The 18,976-nt window shown below is 41.7% G+C and overlaps 1 protein-coding gene across 2 annotated transcripts in view; it reads right to left on the reverse strand.

The window, feature by feature from the left end:
• Cdkl2 (cyclin dependent kinase like 2) overlaps window positions 1-18,675 on the reverse strand; it is a 29,346-nt gene extending 10,671 nt beyond the window's left edge. The window contains exons 1-8 of one of the 2 annotated variants that reach the window (XM_028881905.2): window positions 17,739-18,675; window positions 17,093-17,429; window positions 13,766-13,964; window positions 7,481-7,675; window positions 5,489-5,667; window positions 4,486-4,598; window positions 2,334-2,479; window positions 1,874-1,962 (exon numbers count right to left, since the gene is read on the reverse strand). In XM_028881905.2, the coding sequence (XP_028737738.1) occupies window positions 1,874-1,962; window positions 2,334-2,479; window positions 4,486-4,598; window positions 5,489-5,667; window positions 7,481-7,675; window positions 13,766-13,933 (890 nt within the window). In that variant the 5' untranslated portion in view covers window positions 13,934-13,964; window positions 17,093-17,429; window positions 17,739-18,675. Of the gene's footprint in view, window positions 1-1,873; window positions 1,963-2,333; window positions 2,480-4,485; window positions 4,599-5,488; window positions 5,668-7,480; window positions 7,676-13,765; window positions 13,965-17,092; window positions 17,430-17,690 lie in introns of both variants that reach the window. The other variant, XM_028881904.2, reaches the window with a different exon arrangement.
• Window positions 18,676-18,976: the final 301 nt, after the last annotated feature.

An 18,976-nucleotide genomic window follows, 5' to 3' on the forward strand; every position in this document is an offset into this window, starting at 1 on the left:
TGATAAAATGGAGTATAATTTTCGATATTATATAATGACATACCAACATTTTTAAGGTTCACATAATTCAACATTACCAATGTGCTTCAAATGATTAAAGTATGTCATAAAAGCAATCACAGATAAAATATCAATTCAGAAGATCAGACAAAAATGGATTGTAATGCAACAGAGAAAGAAAAGTTCACTGATGTGGATTAAATTTCACAATGCAACCAGTCTTTTAGAAACTGCCTCAGAGGACCGGAGAGACGGCCCGCAGTCAAAGCAGTTAGGCGCTTGCTGCTTTTCTGGAACCCACACTCCTTCCCAGCACCCACATGGGGGGGGGGGGCAGCTAACGACTCACTGCCTATAACCTCAGCTCCATGGCATCCAACACAATCTTCCAGCCTCTATGGGCACACACATGTGACAGACAAAGACACACACACACACACACACACACACACACAGACACACACACATAAACATAAAGTAAATTTCAAATAAAGGAACTACTACAGCTGAGCTGGGTATGGAGTCAGACACCTGTAAATTCCAGGAGCAATTTACTTAGGAGGCCAAGGCAGGAGAATACTGAGACTTTAGGGCTAGTCTGGGCTACATAGTGAGTTTCAGATCAGCCAGAAGTAAAGTGTAAGACCCTGCCTTGAATAATTAAAAAGAGAAGAAGAGGAGGAGGAGGAGGAGGAGGAGGAGGAGAAAAGGAAACAAGGAAACTAAGGAGGAAAGGGGAAGAAAAGAAAGAAAGAAGAACCTACCAATGTCAGTTTTTGGTGTAATATTAAAGTGTGACACAGAATCAAAGAATACTAAGTTACCTCAAAAGACTATTAAAATACTCTTCCACTTTTCTAGATATACATTTGTTTCTTTCAACTAAAATAACATATCACAGTATTCACAAATGAAAGAATCCAGATATCTTGTACTAAGCCAGATTTTTAAAGAGATTTGCAAAATGATAAAGCTTAAACTCAGCAGTTAAGAATGCATACTAAACCGGGCAGTGGTGGTCCTCTAATCCCAGCACTCAGGAGGCAGAGACAGGTGGATGTCTGTGAGTTTGAGGCCAGCCTGAACTACAGAGCTAGTTCCAGGACAGCTAGAGCTGTTACACAGAGAAACCCTGTCTCGAAAACCAACAACAACAACAACAAAAAGAATTCATACTCTTCTTGCAGAGGACCTGAGTTTGGTTCCCAGAACCCATGTCAGAAACCATGCCTGTAACTCCAGTTCCAGGGATCTGCTGCCCTCTTCTGGCCCCCAAGAGTACCTTCTTCATTCATGCGCACATACACAAATTCAGGTGCACATGCAAACACATAATTAAATATATATTTATGCTATCTATATTTGTGCTGCACACAGATATACAGCACTGTCACAGCCACCCCTCTCCTGTTTCCTGTTCAGTCAGCAAAGCTAATGCTAACATCTGGAGCAGCATGGGAGCCATGCCAGCAGCATTGACATCTACAAGCCTGGCACCTGAAGGACTCAGCACATCAGCACATTGGCAGGATTGGCAGCATCACCGGACCTGCTGTGGCAAGAGTCTGGCAGCAACAGGAGATGGTAACTGCACAGATGCAGCAACATGGGAATGAGTGACCTGAATGGTTGATGTCATCACAGAAGACAGAAAAAGAAACGCCAAAAGAGACTGTTTCGTGAAAACCAGCAGCTCCAGTTTAATAAATACAGGAAGCCACCCCTAGGGATTACATTACTGCTAAGGGGGAATGGAGTAGGACACAGGCAGCTGACATCCTGCAAAGGTGATGGTAACAAATAAGACACTGTGCCTTTCCTCTGACTGGTTACTACAGCCCACAGAGCACAGGCCGGCACTATGGTACTATACCTCTCGGCAAATCCATCCATTTGAAAGAAATCATGGTGGAGAAGGTCAGCACAGAAGGGCCTTTTGTCTGGGTCAATATGCAAGCATTTCTGAAAAATCAAGAACACGTACAAGTCGTCTTCAAGAACACTTGTCTACATTTAGATTTCTTCTTTCTAGCCAATGAATAGAATAAAGCACTAATCACAGTAGTGACCATCAGTGGTTCTTATGTCTCAGAGACCCTGCATTTAGTGTCTGTAGCTGTAAACAAGTGCACAAATTCCTAAGAGCAGTCTTTCCAAGGAACAGATTTAAAGTCATCTGAGGAAACTGTTGACCTAAAAGATCAAGTAGGGAAGGGGGTTAGGAGGCAGAGAGGGAGGAAGGGAAAGAGAGAAAGACAGAGAGAGGCACATACATGAACCAAGTCCCCACACTATACGAATTTCCTATCACAAAGAAGGAAAAGCACAATTACCTTTGCTAAATTTATCACAACTTCAGGGAGCTTGGGATAGCGGCTCTCGAGGGGCTCTGTTTCTGTGTCTTTGATCTCAGGCAGTCTTACTCCAGCAAACACAGGGTTTTTATAAAACAGCTCCTGGTGTCTTGGAATTAAATTCCCTAGGGAAAAACCCAGCATCCATCTTCGTCAGTATAGTCGACAGAAATGGTGAAAGGAGGGCGGTGTAGGGGAACAGCTCGTGGACAGCGGGGCTCTCTCAGCTGTGAGGTCACCCTGAGACAGGCCTGTTCCTGCAAAGGCACTTGGGAGTCTTTACAGTGGTCTGAACACGAGACAGCTCAAGAAAATGAACACTGCTTTCGTAACATATTCTTCCAGAAAATTTATCTATTTTTATGTCATGTGCATTGGTGATTTGCCTGCATGTATGTCTGAGTGAGGATGTCAGATCCCCTGGAACTGGAGTTACAGACAGTTGTGAGCTGCCATGTGGGTGCTGGGAATTGAACCCAGGTCCTCTGGAAGAGCTGCCAGTGCTCTTAAGCTGGGCCACCTCTCCAGGCCCTCATCTAGAAGCAGAAGACTGTGAATACCCGGGAAGGACAGGCAGAGGGTCATTTTGTGCAGCTCTGGATGAGGCACTGCTGCTTCCGTCCAGCAGTACAATGTGTCCTGTGCCCGAAACAGGGAAGACAGTCACACTATCCAACTTAGGTAATCAGTTCCTCCCTAAGAGAAGTCCATGTTCATTCAACAGACTGTGTACCTCTGTCGAAATTCAAGTTTCAGCATTTCAACCTTTTTCTCAACTTTGATATCTATTATATCATGAGCTCTATCATTGAAAAAGTTAAATTTTATAAACTTTTTATTATACTAATATACTGTAAATACTGTGTAAATACAACATTGAGGAAATAGTGAAAAGAATAATGTACATATTCAGTACAGATGCAACCCCTCTATTCTCCCTCGCTCCTCCAGTGATACAGCAGTAATATGAAAGTTCTACTGTAAGAAATGATGTAATACTTAATAAACTCCTAATCTCAGAACTTAAAACCAAATAATTAAATTACCCCAAGTATCTTCCAATTATTTCCATTTTAAAATCTAGAATTTGAATATGAATTTTATATTCCAACAAATGTAAGGTTCAGAGTCTAGCTTTGGACTTTCATCCAAAACACTAAGAATGAAAGACAAAATCTGGGGAAGCTAGATATGGTGATGCACATCTGTAGTCACAGGCATGGTGATGCACATCTGTAGTCACAGGCATGGTGATACACATCTGTAGTCATAAGCATGGTGATACACATCTGTAGTCATAGCCTTGGGAGACTGAGGCCATAAAGACTGAGAGGCTTAGGCAGAAGGATGGAGAGTTTGGGGCCACCCTGGGCTACACAGTGAGACCCTTGTCTCAGAAAATAGAAGACAAAAATAAAATTTAAATGCAAGGCAACATTAAGCTATCTCATAAGTTTTTGTGTCTCTCATCTTATCCTAGAGATGAAGACAAGGATGAAGAGGATAGCTGGATTTCACAAATGCTCACTGACTCAATCGATAAAAAGTGATGGTTACTTCTTCTCTGTCGAGGGAGGCTGAAGGTGAGTGTGATTCAGAACCAGGTTTGGGATAGTAACGTTTCTGAGTTATTCTGAATTCTCACTGCACTGCCTTGTCAGGCTCTGGATAGTAACATTTCTGAGTTATTCTGAATTCTCACTACATTGCCTTTTTGTAATTTTTGCAGCATTTTAAAATCAGCAGTGACTTTGAGCAACATCAAGGTAGTTGGTTGTATGCTAATATATTCTTTGTTAAGATCATTTTTAAATTTTCCTGCCTGTTAGATTTGTGAGTCTACTTATCTGCAGCAGCCACTTCCTTTTCTTACACTGATCAGCCTTGCTAGAGACTCAGAGTGTCTGTGCACTTACATGCACATCCGCACGCTCATACATGCATTTGTGTGTTTATCTGTACTCATGTATGTCTCTGTGTGTATGTGTTCAGTATATGTGTGTGTGCATATGTGTGTTTCCTATTTGTTTCACCTAACATATCATCTTTAATATATGCACACTTTAAATAACAATAAAAACACATACAGGGAAAAAACTGTAAAATTTAAGTCACAGAAGTATACTCTTACCTAAACATGTCATAATATGATGTAGCTGATCAATATCAGATTCTCCCGGAAATAGCGGTTGCCCCATGAGCATTTCAATGACCAGACAACCAATGGCCCAGACATCCACAGCCCTGGAAAAAAGGCGAGGTGATGTAAGACGTGGTATTCTGATGCCTTCCTGTGCCTGCAGCTTCTTGACACTTCACCTGGTTCGTATTCTTGGCACTGAGAGGCACAGCAGTAAATCTTAACACTTAAGAGTTATTCCTCTGTAAGAATTCTAACCCTCTATTTTAATAAGTGAGATATCCAGAAACTTCAACCATCTGACATTAAAGGAGAAAATAAGACTCTCTGGCCACCACTGAGAACCTATTCACCCTCCATTTCTACATCACTCACTCTAACAAGGTTATCGAGTGTAGTCTTTAGTACACTAAAAAATAAATAAAAACTTCTCTAATCAATAATAACGTGTCTTTACAAATGATAACTATTTTTAACTTTTAATTAAATTATGTGTATGGGAGGGGGGGTGTAAACATAAGTGCAGGTGCCCAAGGAGGCTGGAGGCATCAGAGCCTTTGGAGTTGGGGTTGCAGGCAGTTGTGAGCTGCCCAGTGTGGGTGCTGGGAACTCAGGTGCCCTCTGTACTCTCTTAACCTTTGGGCCATCTCTGCAGACACTAACAAATATACGTCTTTCTGACCATTAAAATTACTCAGCTTTCCCTTTAAAGTAAGTATATCTACCCCAAGTTGTATCACAAGTTTTTTTTTCTGATATCCTGCAGAATAAAACCAGGATCTCATTGCAGCAGGCAAGGACTCCATCACTGAGCCACCCAGCCCTCAAAGGAATTTTTTAAAAAGAATTTCCAGAGAGAAAGCACTCAGGATTGTTACAAACCACTCACTAAACGCTGAACCCAGGCCTCCCTTTCAGTGCTAAGCGGATCATTCATTACAAACACATCCCACTTTGCAAAAGGCAGGCTCTGCAGCCTCTTCCTGACTCTTACTTGCCATACTTGACGTCACCAACCAACAGTTCCGGAGCTCGGTACCATCGGGTGGCCACGTAGTCAGTGTACACCTCCCCAGGAGCTGCCAACGTCCGTGCGAATCCAAAGTCACATAATTTTACAACACCAGACTGAGAGACCAATATATTCTCGGGCTTTATATCTCTGTGTATGATCTACGGCAAAAAAAAAACCCACAGAACATAAAATATGTTAAATAAATTAATTTTAGGGAATGCCTGCCATGAGCAGGGCACCACTGCCTCTTCCTATAAGAGTGCAACACACAGAAAGTTATTCCAGGGCTTAAAGCCCTGGGACCTAGTGGGACAAAAGAGAACATCTATGTTTCAAGTGTTAGTTAAACTAGCAAAGACATTAAGGAAAATATGGATCGTTAACCAACAACTTTCAGTCAATTACTACTGTCAAGACCAAGAAATAAACCTGTTGTTGAAGATTGGGATAGTCAAAGAAGTTTGTTATGGAAGAGATAAGCTTTATGATAGCTTTTTAACACAGTACTATGTTAGCAAACACTTGACCAGGCATGTGTCGGGCACTACATGAAGTTTTACATAATTTTACCACACAATAACCCTGAAACAGGTGCTAGGATAGTTTCTGCTTAAGAGGGGCTGGGAATGGGCAGTCGAGGTGTGGACGTTTGAGGAGAAGGTGGGGTCTGGAAACATAACCTAGGAGAATTTGAGTGTGGAGTAGGAAAAACCGGTGTGACTGTCAGGAAATGCTAATACTTTGATGTAACTCATCACAAATTAGAGTGAGGTCGGTTCTCTCATCAAAAATGCACATTTCTCTTTCACAACTGGTTTGTCATCAGAACACCACTAATTCCAAGACAAAATGGGAAAGGAAAAGACTCATAGCAACATCGGCATCACTGGACACTGATGGAAGCTTTGGATGAATCCTGCCACCAACTCGTCCAACTGACAAGTCTTTGCCCCTCCAGGATGCCTATCAACTCGGTGGTGGTGTTACTGCCTCTGTGGGCCAAGTGAAGACTGGTGTCCTCAACCTGGCAGGGCGGCTCCCTCTGCTCCAGTCAATGTCACAGCAGAAGCACTGTCTGCCGAATGCACCACGGAGCTCTGAGTGCAGCTCTTCCGGGAACAGTGAGGGCTTCAATGTTAACAGTGTGTTTGTCAACAGACTCGGCAACGGTGCTGGTGACAGCAAACGTGACCCGCCGGTGGGAACAGCTGGCTTCACTGCGCAGGCGCTTATCCCGGACGACGGGGCCAGGTCAGCACTGTGCCCCCCTGTCCTGCACTGTCACACAGCTCACACAGCTTGTGAGCTTGCACGGCTTCACGAAAAGAGTGCTCACCGTGCTGGTAGGAAGCTGGAAGATGGCCCCAAATTCTAGAGATGCCTAAGGAGAGGAGCAGGTTTTACGGACCATTTTGTGTTTGTGTGTGTGTGTGTTGAGTGTGCACACATATGACAGTTTTAAGTTATTAGTTTTCAAAATCAGTACTTTTTAAGGGAAACAACTTGACCAGAAATCTGTCGCGGAATTTTGAGACCCATGAAAACAAGTTTAATGAGAAAAAAATTTTGCATGGATACAGACATGTACACACACAATAACTGGTGTGCAAAAGTACACTGATGTCTGTCACTTACTTTAAAATGTGTGTTAGAGAGTAATAAATTAACATGAACAAAGATTATAAAATTAGTGCACGGACTATAAATAGCTATTAAGTAACTAGAACAAACTATGAAATGCATAATATAGCTAGAAAGAATAGGGTATCTATTGTGTACCTTTTCAGCTTTTCAGTAGGGCCTATGATTTTTTTGGAAATACGATTTTTTAGAAAAATTTCAATATCAGAGTAATACAGTTCATTTCAATTGTGTTACTGGTTCAAACTCAAAGCAAATATCTCATTAAACTAAGTCACTAGTATCTAGATACTGAAGATTGGCAAAATAGGCATCATACCCAATACTTACATTGTGACTATGGCAAAATCCAATTCCATTAATAATCTGAAACAAATACTTTTGAACTAATTGATAGTCTAGTCCATTTGGAAATAGTTTCAAGTCATCAAGAACCGTGTGGTCAACAAATTCAAAGACGAGGTACCAACGTTTTTTTTTCTTACATACTTCCAACAGATTCACCAAATTTTCATGCCTCAGTTGCTGTTATAAAAAATGCAAAATAACTTTAGAGGGTGAAGTTATGAGCAATTAGCTACTATTTAAAAGATACCAGTGTAAGAAAAGTATATAAATAAAATGCATAAACAGTGCATACTGTAAAAGTGTGTTCAAGTTCTAAAATAACAGTCAAAGAGCATATTGTTCCTTCTCAGAGAACACAACAAAGCCAATAAGGAACAGAAACATTAAAAAGCATCCCTAGAACTGAATGCACCAAAGACTAGCAATGGAAGAGAGACAGAGTAACTATCACACAGAGAAACTGCTGGAAAGAATCTATCAAACAAAATAAAAGATGTCATTAGGAAAAAATCAGAAATTATATATATATAATTTTTTTTCTGAGACAGGGTTTCTCTGTGTAGCTTTGCGCCTTTCCTGGAACTCACTTTGGAGACCAGGTTGGCCTCCAACTCACAGAGATCTGCCTGCCTCTGCCTCCCAAGTGCTGGGATTAAAGGCGTGTGCCACCACCGCCCGGCCAGAAATTACAAATTTAAAGAAATGAATTCAATTCTATACTCAGCCCTATGATACAAAGAAATGATTATGAACCATGGTGGATTTCTGAGACCCTCACAAAATCCCGTCCTCTCACCTAAATGAACCTCTTATTATTAGATGCTCCAAAAGTACCATATTATCCAAAATTAAAACCATTCAAAGGGATGAGGGCACAGCTCATTAACAGGTAACTTGCCTCATAGAAGGAGGTCCTGAGTTCATCTCTAACATGAAGGAAGAAGGAAGGGGCAGGAACTATTCCAAGATCTGTTCAACAATGCCATATGGAAAGAGTAAGATAAATGGCAGACTGACACTCGTCAAATAAATAAAAAAGTGTTGCCAGCTTTAAAAGGAAAAAAAATCACTAGAATATGTGACCCAGTAATATGACAGCCATTCAAATTGTATTTAAGTTTAAAAAAAAAAAAAAAAGAGGACATTTAAAAATGAGCAACTTATCAATTTCACATAGGAAAAAATCTTATACAAATATGGGCATCATAGCTATGAAACAGAAAATATACATTTTATTTTATTTTTATTTTTTGAAACAGTGTCTCTATTACATAGGTGTGGCTATCCTGGGACTCAATACACAGACCAGGCTGGCCTAAAACTCAGAGAGAGCCATCTGCCTCTGGAGTGATGGATTAAAGGCATGCACCACACACCTGGTTATAAATCTTTATTTTTAAAAGTGCAATAAGACAGATAGCTAGGGCTGGAGAGATGGCTCAGCGGTTAAGAGCACTGGCTGCTCTTCCAGAGGTCCTGAGTTCAATTCCCAGCAACCACATGGTGGCTCCCAACCATCTGTAATGAGATCTGGCGCCCTCTTCTGGCATGCAGGCAGAACATGGTATACATAATAAGTAAATTTTTTTTTAAAAAAAAATCTTAAAAAAAAAAAAAAGACAGCTAACTTTTCATGGGAACATAGGGACAGCAGGGTAGAATTAAAATTTGAACGTGATGTAATTAACTCAAAAGAATTCTGTTTTCTGTGGATATAGAAAATGAACAGTATTTCTTGCTAACATATCTGCGGTTAAGGAAAATAAAGAATTTAGTTCTTTGCTTTCTTTCTTTTTTTTTTAGGCAGAGCCTTTATCCTCTTGAATCAGCCTCCCATGTACTGGGATTATAAACGTGAGCCACCATGATTGGCTCAAGAATTGATTTTAGAGCAAGTTAAACGATCCAGGAAAGAGGCTGAGAAACAGAGGGAACATGGGAGAGCAATGCAAAAGATAAATCTTAAATATATCCCAATAATTGCCAACTATGAATATCTAACAGCATAGAGAATTAAAATACATACAGGTATTATACACATATCTCTTGTAAAGGAGAAGGGATGAAAAGAAGGAAGGAAGTATTGTAACAGGCCCCAGACCTTAGCAGCTCCAACACCTTAGCACACTGACTCCATGATGGAAGTACCACTTGGGCTGTAAAACTCAGCATGTAGACAGCACCACCTGCCAAAACCTAAAAGTCCTAATCCATCCAAGTCCACAGTTCTGGGGAAGTCTCTGAATGTACTAACCTTGTTTGTTGGCTTCTTGTTAGTTGAAGTATGTCAACCCAGGACATGGTTTTTGTGCTTAAAAGCTCACCCTGAGAAAGGCTTGGGGTTACAGTGGAATCCTGAACACCCAATAGAGTTGACGGCTGGCTAATAAAGTCTTTCTATAGGTTTCAAGCCATGTCCAAACAGTCTTCTCTGGTGGCCACCCCACAAGAATCTAATCTAAGAACCTTCATTGCAAAAGCAGCCATTTGGGGAATTAGTGAGTTAAGGTTGTACAGCATTTCATATAATTGCTAAAAGACTGGCAAAAGAATAAAGCATAAAAGAACTGAAGAAACAGTGTGAGAGGCAACAGGAAGCTACCAAAGAGAAATCTAAATATATGAGTAACAGTACTAGGTGTGTGTCCTGTGGCGAGTGATTTGTGACAGCCACGCATTTGGTTTGGAATGAGTGAGCCTATCAGGTATATATAGCAAGCAAAAATAAAAGAACAAATCATCAGCCAGCAGACAGACACAAACAACGGACAGCAAAATATCTTCAAATCAGGCGCCTACAACATCAGCAGAAACTGGGGAACCTAACGAGGGCAGCCAGCTGGAGTTCCCAACTGAGAACATTGTTTTGCGTCTATATGTGGGTTATATTTCATTGCTTAAAAAGTGTTTTAAAAATACTGTAACGTGGTAACTCAATAACTGAGATTAATGACCTATTGAGGAGAGGATCTGTGAATTAAATGAGAAATAGTAACAATCATTGCCAAAGAGTGCACAGGTAGGCAAAGGCATGATGTGGAGTGTGCAAGTCGGGGAGTCAGTAAAGAAAAGTTAAATGCACTAATTGGAGCCCAAAACACTAGAAAAGGAACGGACTGGAATGATAAATAAATACTAAGAATTTTCTGAGCAGGTTAAATTAAAAGGTATCCTAGAAACATCATAGTAGGGGCTGGAGATATGGCTCAGCAGTTAAGAGCACTGGCTGCTCTTCAGAGGTCCTGAGTTCAATTCCCAGCAACCACATGGTGGCTCACAACCATCTACAGTGGGATCAGATGCCCTCTTCTGGCATAAGGGTGTACATGCAGATAGAGTACTCTCACACATAAACTAAATAAATAAATCTTTAAAAAAGAAAGAAAGAAAGAAAGAAAGAAAGAAAGAAAGAAAGAAAGAAAGAAAGAAAGAAAGAAAGAAAGAAAGAAAGAAAGAAAGAAAAGAAACATTATAGTAAAACTACCCAAAAGGGGAGGGGGGGCTTGAGATAGCTCAGGTAAGAGCACTGGCTGTTCTTACAGAGGCTCTGGGTTCAATTCCCAGCATCCACAACCATCTGTAACTCTAGTTCCAGGGGATCCAATCTTTCTTCTGGCTTCTGCTGGCAACACACACATGGTACAAACATACACGAAGGCAAAACACCCATACATATAAAATAAAAATAAATCTTAAAAAACAAAACAAAACAAACAAACAAAAACAAAAAACAAAAAAAAACCCACACTGGTGGATCTATTTGAGTTGAGGCCAGCCTGAGCTAAACCCTGTCTCGAAAAGCAAAAAAAAAAAAAAAAAAAAAAAAGAAGGAAAACATCACTTGATCCTGAGCAGGTTCGGGATAAACCTGAACTGCTTTGTTTTCTCAGCAGGGGAGGGAGGCAGACGCAAGCAGAGAAGGATCAGGGAGCTTGCTGGGGTGATATTCTCATGAAATTATTTGTTATTTGTGTGGCATGTGCGTATGTACATATGTGTGAGCGTGTGTGTACAGGAGTCAGTTCCCTCCTTCCACCATGTGGGGCGGGGGTTGAACTCAGGGTCTCAGGCTTGGCAGCAAGCACCTTTACCAGCTAAGCCATCTCACCCATTCTAGATGGTCTTGGTTTTGATGAGACAGGGTCTCACTATACAGCTCTGGCTGTAGACCAGGCTGACCTCTAACTCAGAGATCCACCTGATTCTGCCTCCAGAGTGCTGGTATTACAGGCATGAGACACTATACCTGGCCCTTATTTAGATTTTGAAATTTCATTTTGATATATTCTTATATATTGTCATATATGTAAGTGCTTTTTAATGATTATATTTCAACAAAAATTGAGAGAAAAAACACCCAGACATTGTACTGGCAAGATGGCCAAATTCCTAATAAAACCTCTGGGCACTGAGTTTCTAATGAGTTTTCTATGTAGGCATTATTTCATGTGTTCATTAGCATATCCTTTGTGACTCCACAGGGAGAGACTCTTGGAAGCTTGCCGTCCTCTGTTTCCTCTGAATCTCAGCCCTTATTGCCTTTCCCAGTGCTGGCTTGTACTATACTCATTCTAACAGCGTTAGACATGCATTTGGTTTGGAACTACTCTATGCTGAGGAATGAGTCCTGCTCTTGATGGTCTGTGGGGCTACCAGCACAGGGAATAACTAGATGACTGACAGACACATACAGAGAAAAGAAATACTTTAAGGATCATTTATACCTACTATATAAGTGGATAATTATCCTTTGAATTTTGGGGGTTGTTATTGCTGGAGACAAGGGTTTCTCTATGTAGCCTTGGCTGACCTAGAACTTGTTATGTACATCAGGCTGGATAATAGAGTATTTTCTCTAAATTTGCCAAATACAAATGGACTGGATATTGTAACTGTAATTCTTATTTGATAACTGTTTTTCGTTGTATATAGTTTTACTATGCTAAAGTTAAAACCTTCCTTTCTAATTAGACAAAAAAGAGGAAATGTTGTGGAACAATCTTTTTGTACACTGTGAATATGTGTTGCTCTCATTGGTTTAATAAAGGGCTAAATGGCCAATAGCTAGGTAGTTAGAGGCTAGATGGGACTTGTGGACAAAAAGACAGCCGAGGATGAGGTCTCAAGAGAAAAGAGAAGAAGATGAGCATGCTTTACTGAGATAAGGTACTGCCACATGATAGAGCACAGATAAGAAATATGGGCTAATTTAAGTTTTAAGAGCTAGTTAGTAACAAAGCTAAGCCATCAGCCAAGCATTTATAAGTCTCCTTGTCATTTATTAGGGAGCCAGAGGTCCCCAAAAAAAAAACCCACTTACAATTGTTGTTGCCTCTTTTGAGAGAGGGTCTCTATATAGCCCTGGCTGTTCTGGAACTAGCTATGTAGACCAGGCTGACTTCCAGCTTGCAGAGACCTGCCTGCCTCTGCTTCCCCAGTGAATGGGACTACAGGCATGCACCCCAAGTTGGAATTTTGTTATAAACAAGACAAATACAAACAAACACACAGAACTAGGAAGACAGCTAGTCAGCAAAGCACAAGGGCCTGAGTTTGATCCCCAAACCTACATAAAAAGCCAGGTGTGTGTGGTATCTTGTGGGAAGGTGAAGACATGAAGACTGGGCCTCAGTCAGTCAGTCTATTCTACTTGGCAAGTTCCTGGGTGGCCAGCCACTAAGTAGTAACACTCAAGATTGTCCTCTGGCCTCCACGTGTGCATACATATAAAGATGTGTGCACCGTAAGTTTTCTCAGGTCCCATCCAGCCCTGCGGTCCTGTGTTCCTCTGGTTCCGCCCAGCCCCATGGTCCCTCAGCCACTTATAAAATAATCATTCAGAGGCTTAATATTAATTATCAACTGTATGGCCTATGGCAGGCCTCTTGCTAGCTAGCTCTTACAGTTTAACTCAACCCATAACTATTCATCTATGTATCCCCATATGTTCTGTGGCTTTACCTGCATCCCATTACAGGTTGCTCCTAGGACGGCAGTCTAACATCTCCCCTATTCCGCCTTTCTCTTTCCTGTCTCTCTCCTTGGATTTCCTACCCGTCTCTAAGCTGCCTTGCCATAGGACAAAGTAGCTTATTTATTAACCAATGGGAACAACATATATTCACAACCGTACAAAAAGATATCCCCCAGCAATATGCACCACACACACACACACACACACACACACACACCACAGCAATGTTTTCCTTCACATGTAACACAATCCTGAACAAGAAGCAACTAACCTTTTCACTTCATCGCACTTACCTTTAGTAACTTGATTTCTCGCATAGCGATTTTTTTAACCATTTTGTCGTCATCACTTTCTAGGAACTTCTTAATAGCCACAATTCTTCCACTGTCTTTATTCCTACACTTCATTACCATTCCATAACTCCCTTCTCCAACCAGTCCTAGGTTCTCATATTTTTCCATTTTAATTTAAAACCGGTAGGAATTTTTCTTGCTGTGGAAACCAAAGCAAAGGGTAAACAATGCTGAACGGGTCATTTCCTCCAGTCTCCCTGCAAATTCACTCCTGTGACACTGTTCCCCATTACAGAACGTCACTACGCTCATAGTGATCTGTACTATCACAGTTTCTTACCATTCCCACGCTAAGCTAAGCTTTTGAAGTGTTTATACGATTTAAAATAAACAATGCAAAGCAACTGAAGCCACTAACTTTACATTTAAAGTGTATCGATTCATATTAATAAATTAAATTTATTTTTAACTATATGAAGCAACAAGCTATCATTCAAAACAATTATAGCTCACGAAGCACAATCCTTTCACCTTAAAGATGAAAAGGGCACAACTGAATTTGGTCTTCATGAAAATCAGAAAGTCTTATGATGGGACTAGAGACATGGCTCAGCAATTACGAACACGTACAGCTCTTCCAGAGGGCCTGGGTTTGGTTACCAATCCCCCACAATGAATCACAATTGGCCACATTCCAGTTTCAGGGGACACAACACCCACTTCTGGCCTCTACAAGCATTAGGCACAGTATGCATATTCGTGCACACACATGTGTGCAGAGAAAACACTCATATAAATAAAAATAGATAACTCTACTGGACATGGTGGTACAGGCCCTTCATCCCAGCACTTGAGAGGCAGAAGCAGGTAAACCTCTGTGAGTTTCAGGCCAGTCCGGTCTACAGAGTGAGTTCCAGAACAGCCAGGGTAATATAGAGAGACCCTGCTCAAAACCAAAAATGAAAGCAAAATAAATCTTAAAAAAATTTTATACCAGATTCAAAAAATCCAAGTTGGAAATTTTTATGCACTTTCCACTTAATTATAAAAATTTATCATGCTGGGCAATGGTGGTGCACGCCTTTAATCCCAACTATCAGGAGGCAAAGGCAGGTGGATCTCTGTAGGCCAGCCTGGTCTATAGAGCAAGAAACCATGTCTCTGAGGGAAAAAAAATCACAACAGGGAATTAAGGCTGAATCTTTGATAACTTTTCTCTGCTTCTCTTCCCTTTTCTCACTTTCAGTGCATTGATGTGTTCTTGCAAGTATGTCTGTGTGCCGGTGTCAGATCCCCTAGACAGCTGTGAACTGGCATGCAGATACTGGAAATTGAACCCGGGTCTTTTGGAAGAGCAGTCAGTGTTTTGTTTTTGAGACCAGGCTGGCCTTGAACCCACAGAGCTCTCCCTGGCTCTGCCTCCCAAGTGCTGGGATTAAAGGAGTGCGCCATCAGCGCCAGGCTCCAGCCAGCACTCCTAACCACTGAGTCATCTCTCCAGCCCCTTCTCTGCTTTTCTTATAGTACTCATTAAATTACTATATTAAACTTAAATCACTTAAATTTTGTAGACAGAATTAATGTTATGTCTCACTATAAGGCATTTTCTGAATAAAGTCAATCATAAACGGAATCTTCTTATTTTATCAATAATTGATAAAAATTCAGTAATCATTTTTTATATTGCATATTTTAATACAGAAAAAAATCATTATTTTAGGGCTGGAAATGTGGCTCAGTGGTAGAATGTGTGCTTAGCATGGGTGTGAATATATATTTTTATATAAAATATGGTAATATTACATATATTAAATATAATCCACTTGACTCTGCCTCTTAAATGTTGCCACTTAAAAGAGTATGCCACCATGCCCAGCATAAATTTTATTTTTTTAAGTCTGTCTTTAGAAATTTAAACTCCAGTATCCATGAATAAAAAAAAATTGCTCTAAATCCTACTTTGGTTTCAAAAGAGGTTTGGGAGGGCTTAAATATTAGATAATTTTATATTCAAATGACTCAGAGTTGAATTTTTTAAGCCTTATCATACAAAACACTTATCCCAAACTTGTGAAATGAAAAAAAATCTTTCCTCTTAATATTGATTAGGCTCTATGGCAATCTAAAGCTAACCTACCCCAACTATAAAGATCCATTGGGTGCCATTTGTAGCTGGAGTTTTCTCCAGTCCTGCCTGGCCCATGGTCAGGACAAATCTCTCTCAGCGGACATTTTAGTGCTTCTCTATCCATATATGAATAGCATATGGATAAGGGGAAACAACCAAATATACAAAAACAAAAAAAGAAACCCATCACTGTCTTTTTATTCTAGAAAATTATGATAATCCAAAGTATATATTACATTTTCAGCCCTTGACATTTAACAGTTTGAGGTTTTATGAGAGAGTGAGAGAGAGGTGTGTAAATTAACCCAGGGCCACCCACAGGCTAAAAAGGTATTCTTTCTGCACAGAGCTACACCGTCTAGCACCCATGATCTGCATACTGTAAATGTAGACAGACATAACAGACCAGAAGAATGATGCGGGAATGAAAACAATCCCAAGGGACATCAACTTCCAAATCCTTCACTACTTCATTACCAGTTTGGGTATTAGATCCTACTGAAAACTACCGAGTGTCACAGACACTGACTTCCCATGTATTTGACATTTTAAAGTCTTTTTAACTTTAGTTACTTTTTAACAAAAAGTTTACATTTGGAAAACCTTTCGAATGTAATTCTAACACTTAGTTTTTAGCCTTCCATTCTGTATATATTATAAAGGAGTAAGCTTTAGGCTAGTAATACCAATAACACAAATAGCTGGAATCTATAGCCTAGATCGTTTTAATATATTGTAATTGGCATCCTAGATATTTGAAGATGCAAGCGAACAAAACAGAAAATACTTTAAGCATGTATAGAGAGATCTGAAACATATCATAACCTAGTATTATACAAGTGGACTACTCCAAGTTTATTTCCCCTACCAACTGCACATGTGAACACAATACATTGAGCACACCTGCTTGTTTAAGTGAGCTTGTCTACAAACACCTTAACAGTATCACGGCCTAAAATATGCCTTGTTTCCTCAGTTACTTATAATCTATGTTTTTTTCTTGCCTTCCACTCTTAAATCTATGGATATCACGTGGCATACAAGGGAGCCTGGTACGACGGCACTACAATAATTGAGGATCTGTGCCATACAAGCATTCTGTTCAAATACCACCAATTTTCTTTGGTTAAAAAATCAGACCGAAATCTTTTATAGATAAAAGAACGAGATAACAGGGCCTTAAAAAGTATTATACTTACTATTTCTTCCAAACCCTTCACATGGAAAAAGAGCCAAAGGTTTTCAACTTGGAAACAAATTGGAGGTGATATGCATCTCGCTAGCAGATCTAAAAGATACTGACTAGCAAACGAGCAATCCCAGTACTGGGATTTTCTCTGAGGACGCAGTTACTGGTCCTGGGTGAAGCAGGTAGGGAAGCTTCTGCCCTCCACAAGCTCACACTTCCGAGGACCGCGGGCCGCATGCTGCCGTCGTCAAGGCAACGACCTCACTCGGTCCCCAGCCATAGGCAGTCTCCAGAGAGAGGAAGGGCCCGAGTCAGAATGCGTCCACGGCAGGCACGGACACGAGCACCTGTCAAGGCCAAGAGGTGCAGAGAAATGAGCTGGGGAAAGAGGGCACCGCCTGCCGAAAGCCCCGCGGTGGCTCAGCTCTGGCAAGCAGCACCACTCCAAGTAACCCAGGGCGAAGGCGTTGGCCACCCAGCTGCAAGGGGGCGGCTCTCACCCGCCCGGGCCCGCCCCGCGTGCGCCGGAGCCTCCCTGATTCTGATTGGTCGAGCCCTGTCGTCAGGGGCTATGATTGGCTCCGTGCCATCCCGCCCCGCCCCTTCACCTGGAGCCCGCAGGTTGGGTCAGCTGACGCCCCGCGTCTCCACCACACCTACGGTCTGAAGTTTGTGGGGACCTTGCCGCCGGGGCCCCCGACCGCCTCTGCTCTCAAGGGATCGCAGACTCCTCGAGTGGCCACGAGGAGGGCGCAGGCGGCAGTTTTGTAGGACCGAGGAGAGCGTGAGATGTCCCAGCCTGCCGGCCCGGGGCGCGGCGGAGCGCGGGCCCCACCCCGGGGAGGTTCCGCTCGGCCACGATTCCTCACTTCCTTTCCGTTCCGGGCGCTGGACCGAAGAGCCTAGTAGGTTGTTTAGCAGAGAGGCCGGTAAATAAGGTATTTGGTGACAGCCTTGGCATGAAAAAGGACCCTGGGGACGCCAGCCTGCTAGGGAAAGATTTGGGGTAGAGCCCAGAGAAGACGGGGTGCATACCGCAAGCGGGGTAAGCTGGAGCTTGAAACTTGGCCTTCTGTCTGAAGAACAGATGAGCCATGACTGGGCAAGATCTGTAGCCCATTATCATGCCTGTGCTGACGTCGTACAGGAAGCAGGGAAACAGGGTCTCCCTCATTTTTAAGTGACTGAGACTGTAAGGCCTAATATTTTTGCTTTTATTCACAGTAACCACACAATTTGTAATCATATTTGGTTTCTAAAATAGCTCGATCTAGGAAGCAAGTATCCTTTATAACAGGCATGCCCTAGCCAGCACAGCAACCCTGGGATCATTCTTGCATCCTAAGAACAGAGGTTTTTCGAACCTCTTCTTAGTTTGGTTCTGCATTAATCTCCCTCCAGCGAACTGCTTAAACTCTAGTTCCCGAACCTACAATTCCGAGAACATCTATCTGGAACCTTGGTATGGAAGTAGCCTTTCTTGGACAGCCCAAGATGACTCACAATGTAGCAATGAGCTGTGACCAAGCTGAAGATATGTCCCATCTCTTTCCTCTAGACTCTAACAAACCACATGAGCTTTTTTAAAAAAAATCAAATATTTTTATGTGTGCTCTGCCTGCATGTATGTCTGAGCACCGTGAGCGTGCCTGATGCCCACAGAGACCAGAAGAGGGCGTCAGACCCCCTGGAACTGGAGTTCCAACCAGCTAGTGAGCTGCCTTATGCGTGCTGGGAGGCACTCCTGGGTCAAGAAGCGTGGCAAGTGCTCATGGCCACTGAGCCATCTCTCTAGCCCCTCACATGCAGTTTTTATGGGATAAACTGATGGGTTTGGGGAGTAGACAGCTCCTAAGGTTTTTTTTTTTCCAACTTTACAAAAATAAACATTTTA

Source organism: Peromyscus leucopus, chromosome 10, assembly GCF_004664715.2.
Source record: "Peromyscus leucopus breed LL Stock chromosome 10, UCI_PerLeu_2.1, whole genome shotgun sequence".
Classification (NCBI taxonomy): Eukaryota; Metazoa; Chordata; class Mammalia; order Rodentia; family Cricetidae; genus Peromyscus; species Peromyscus leucopus.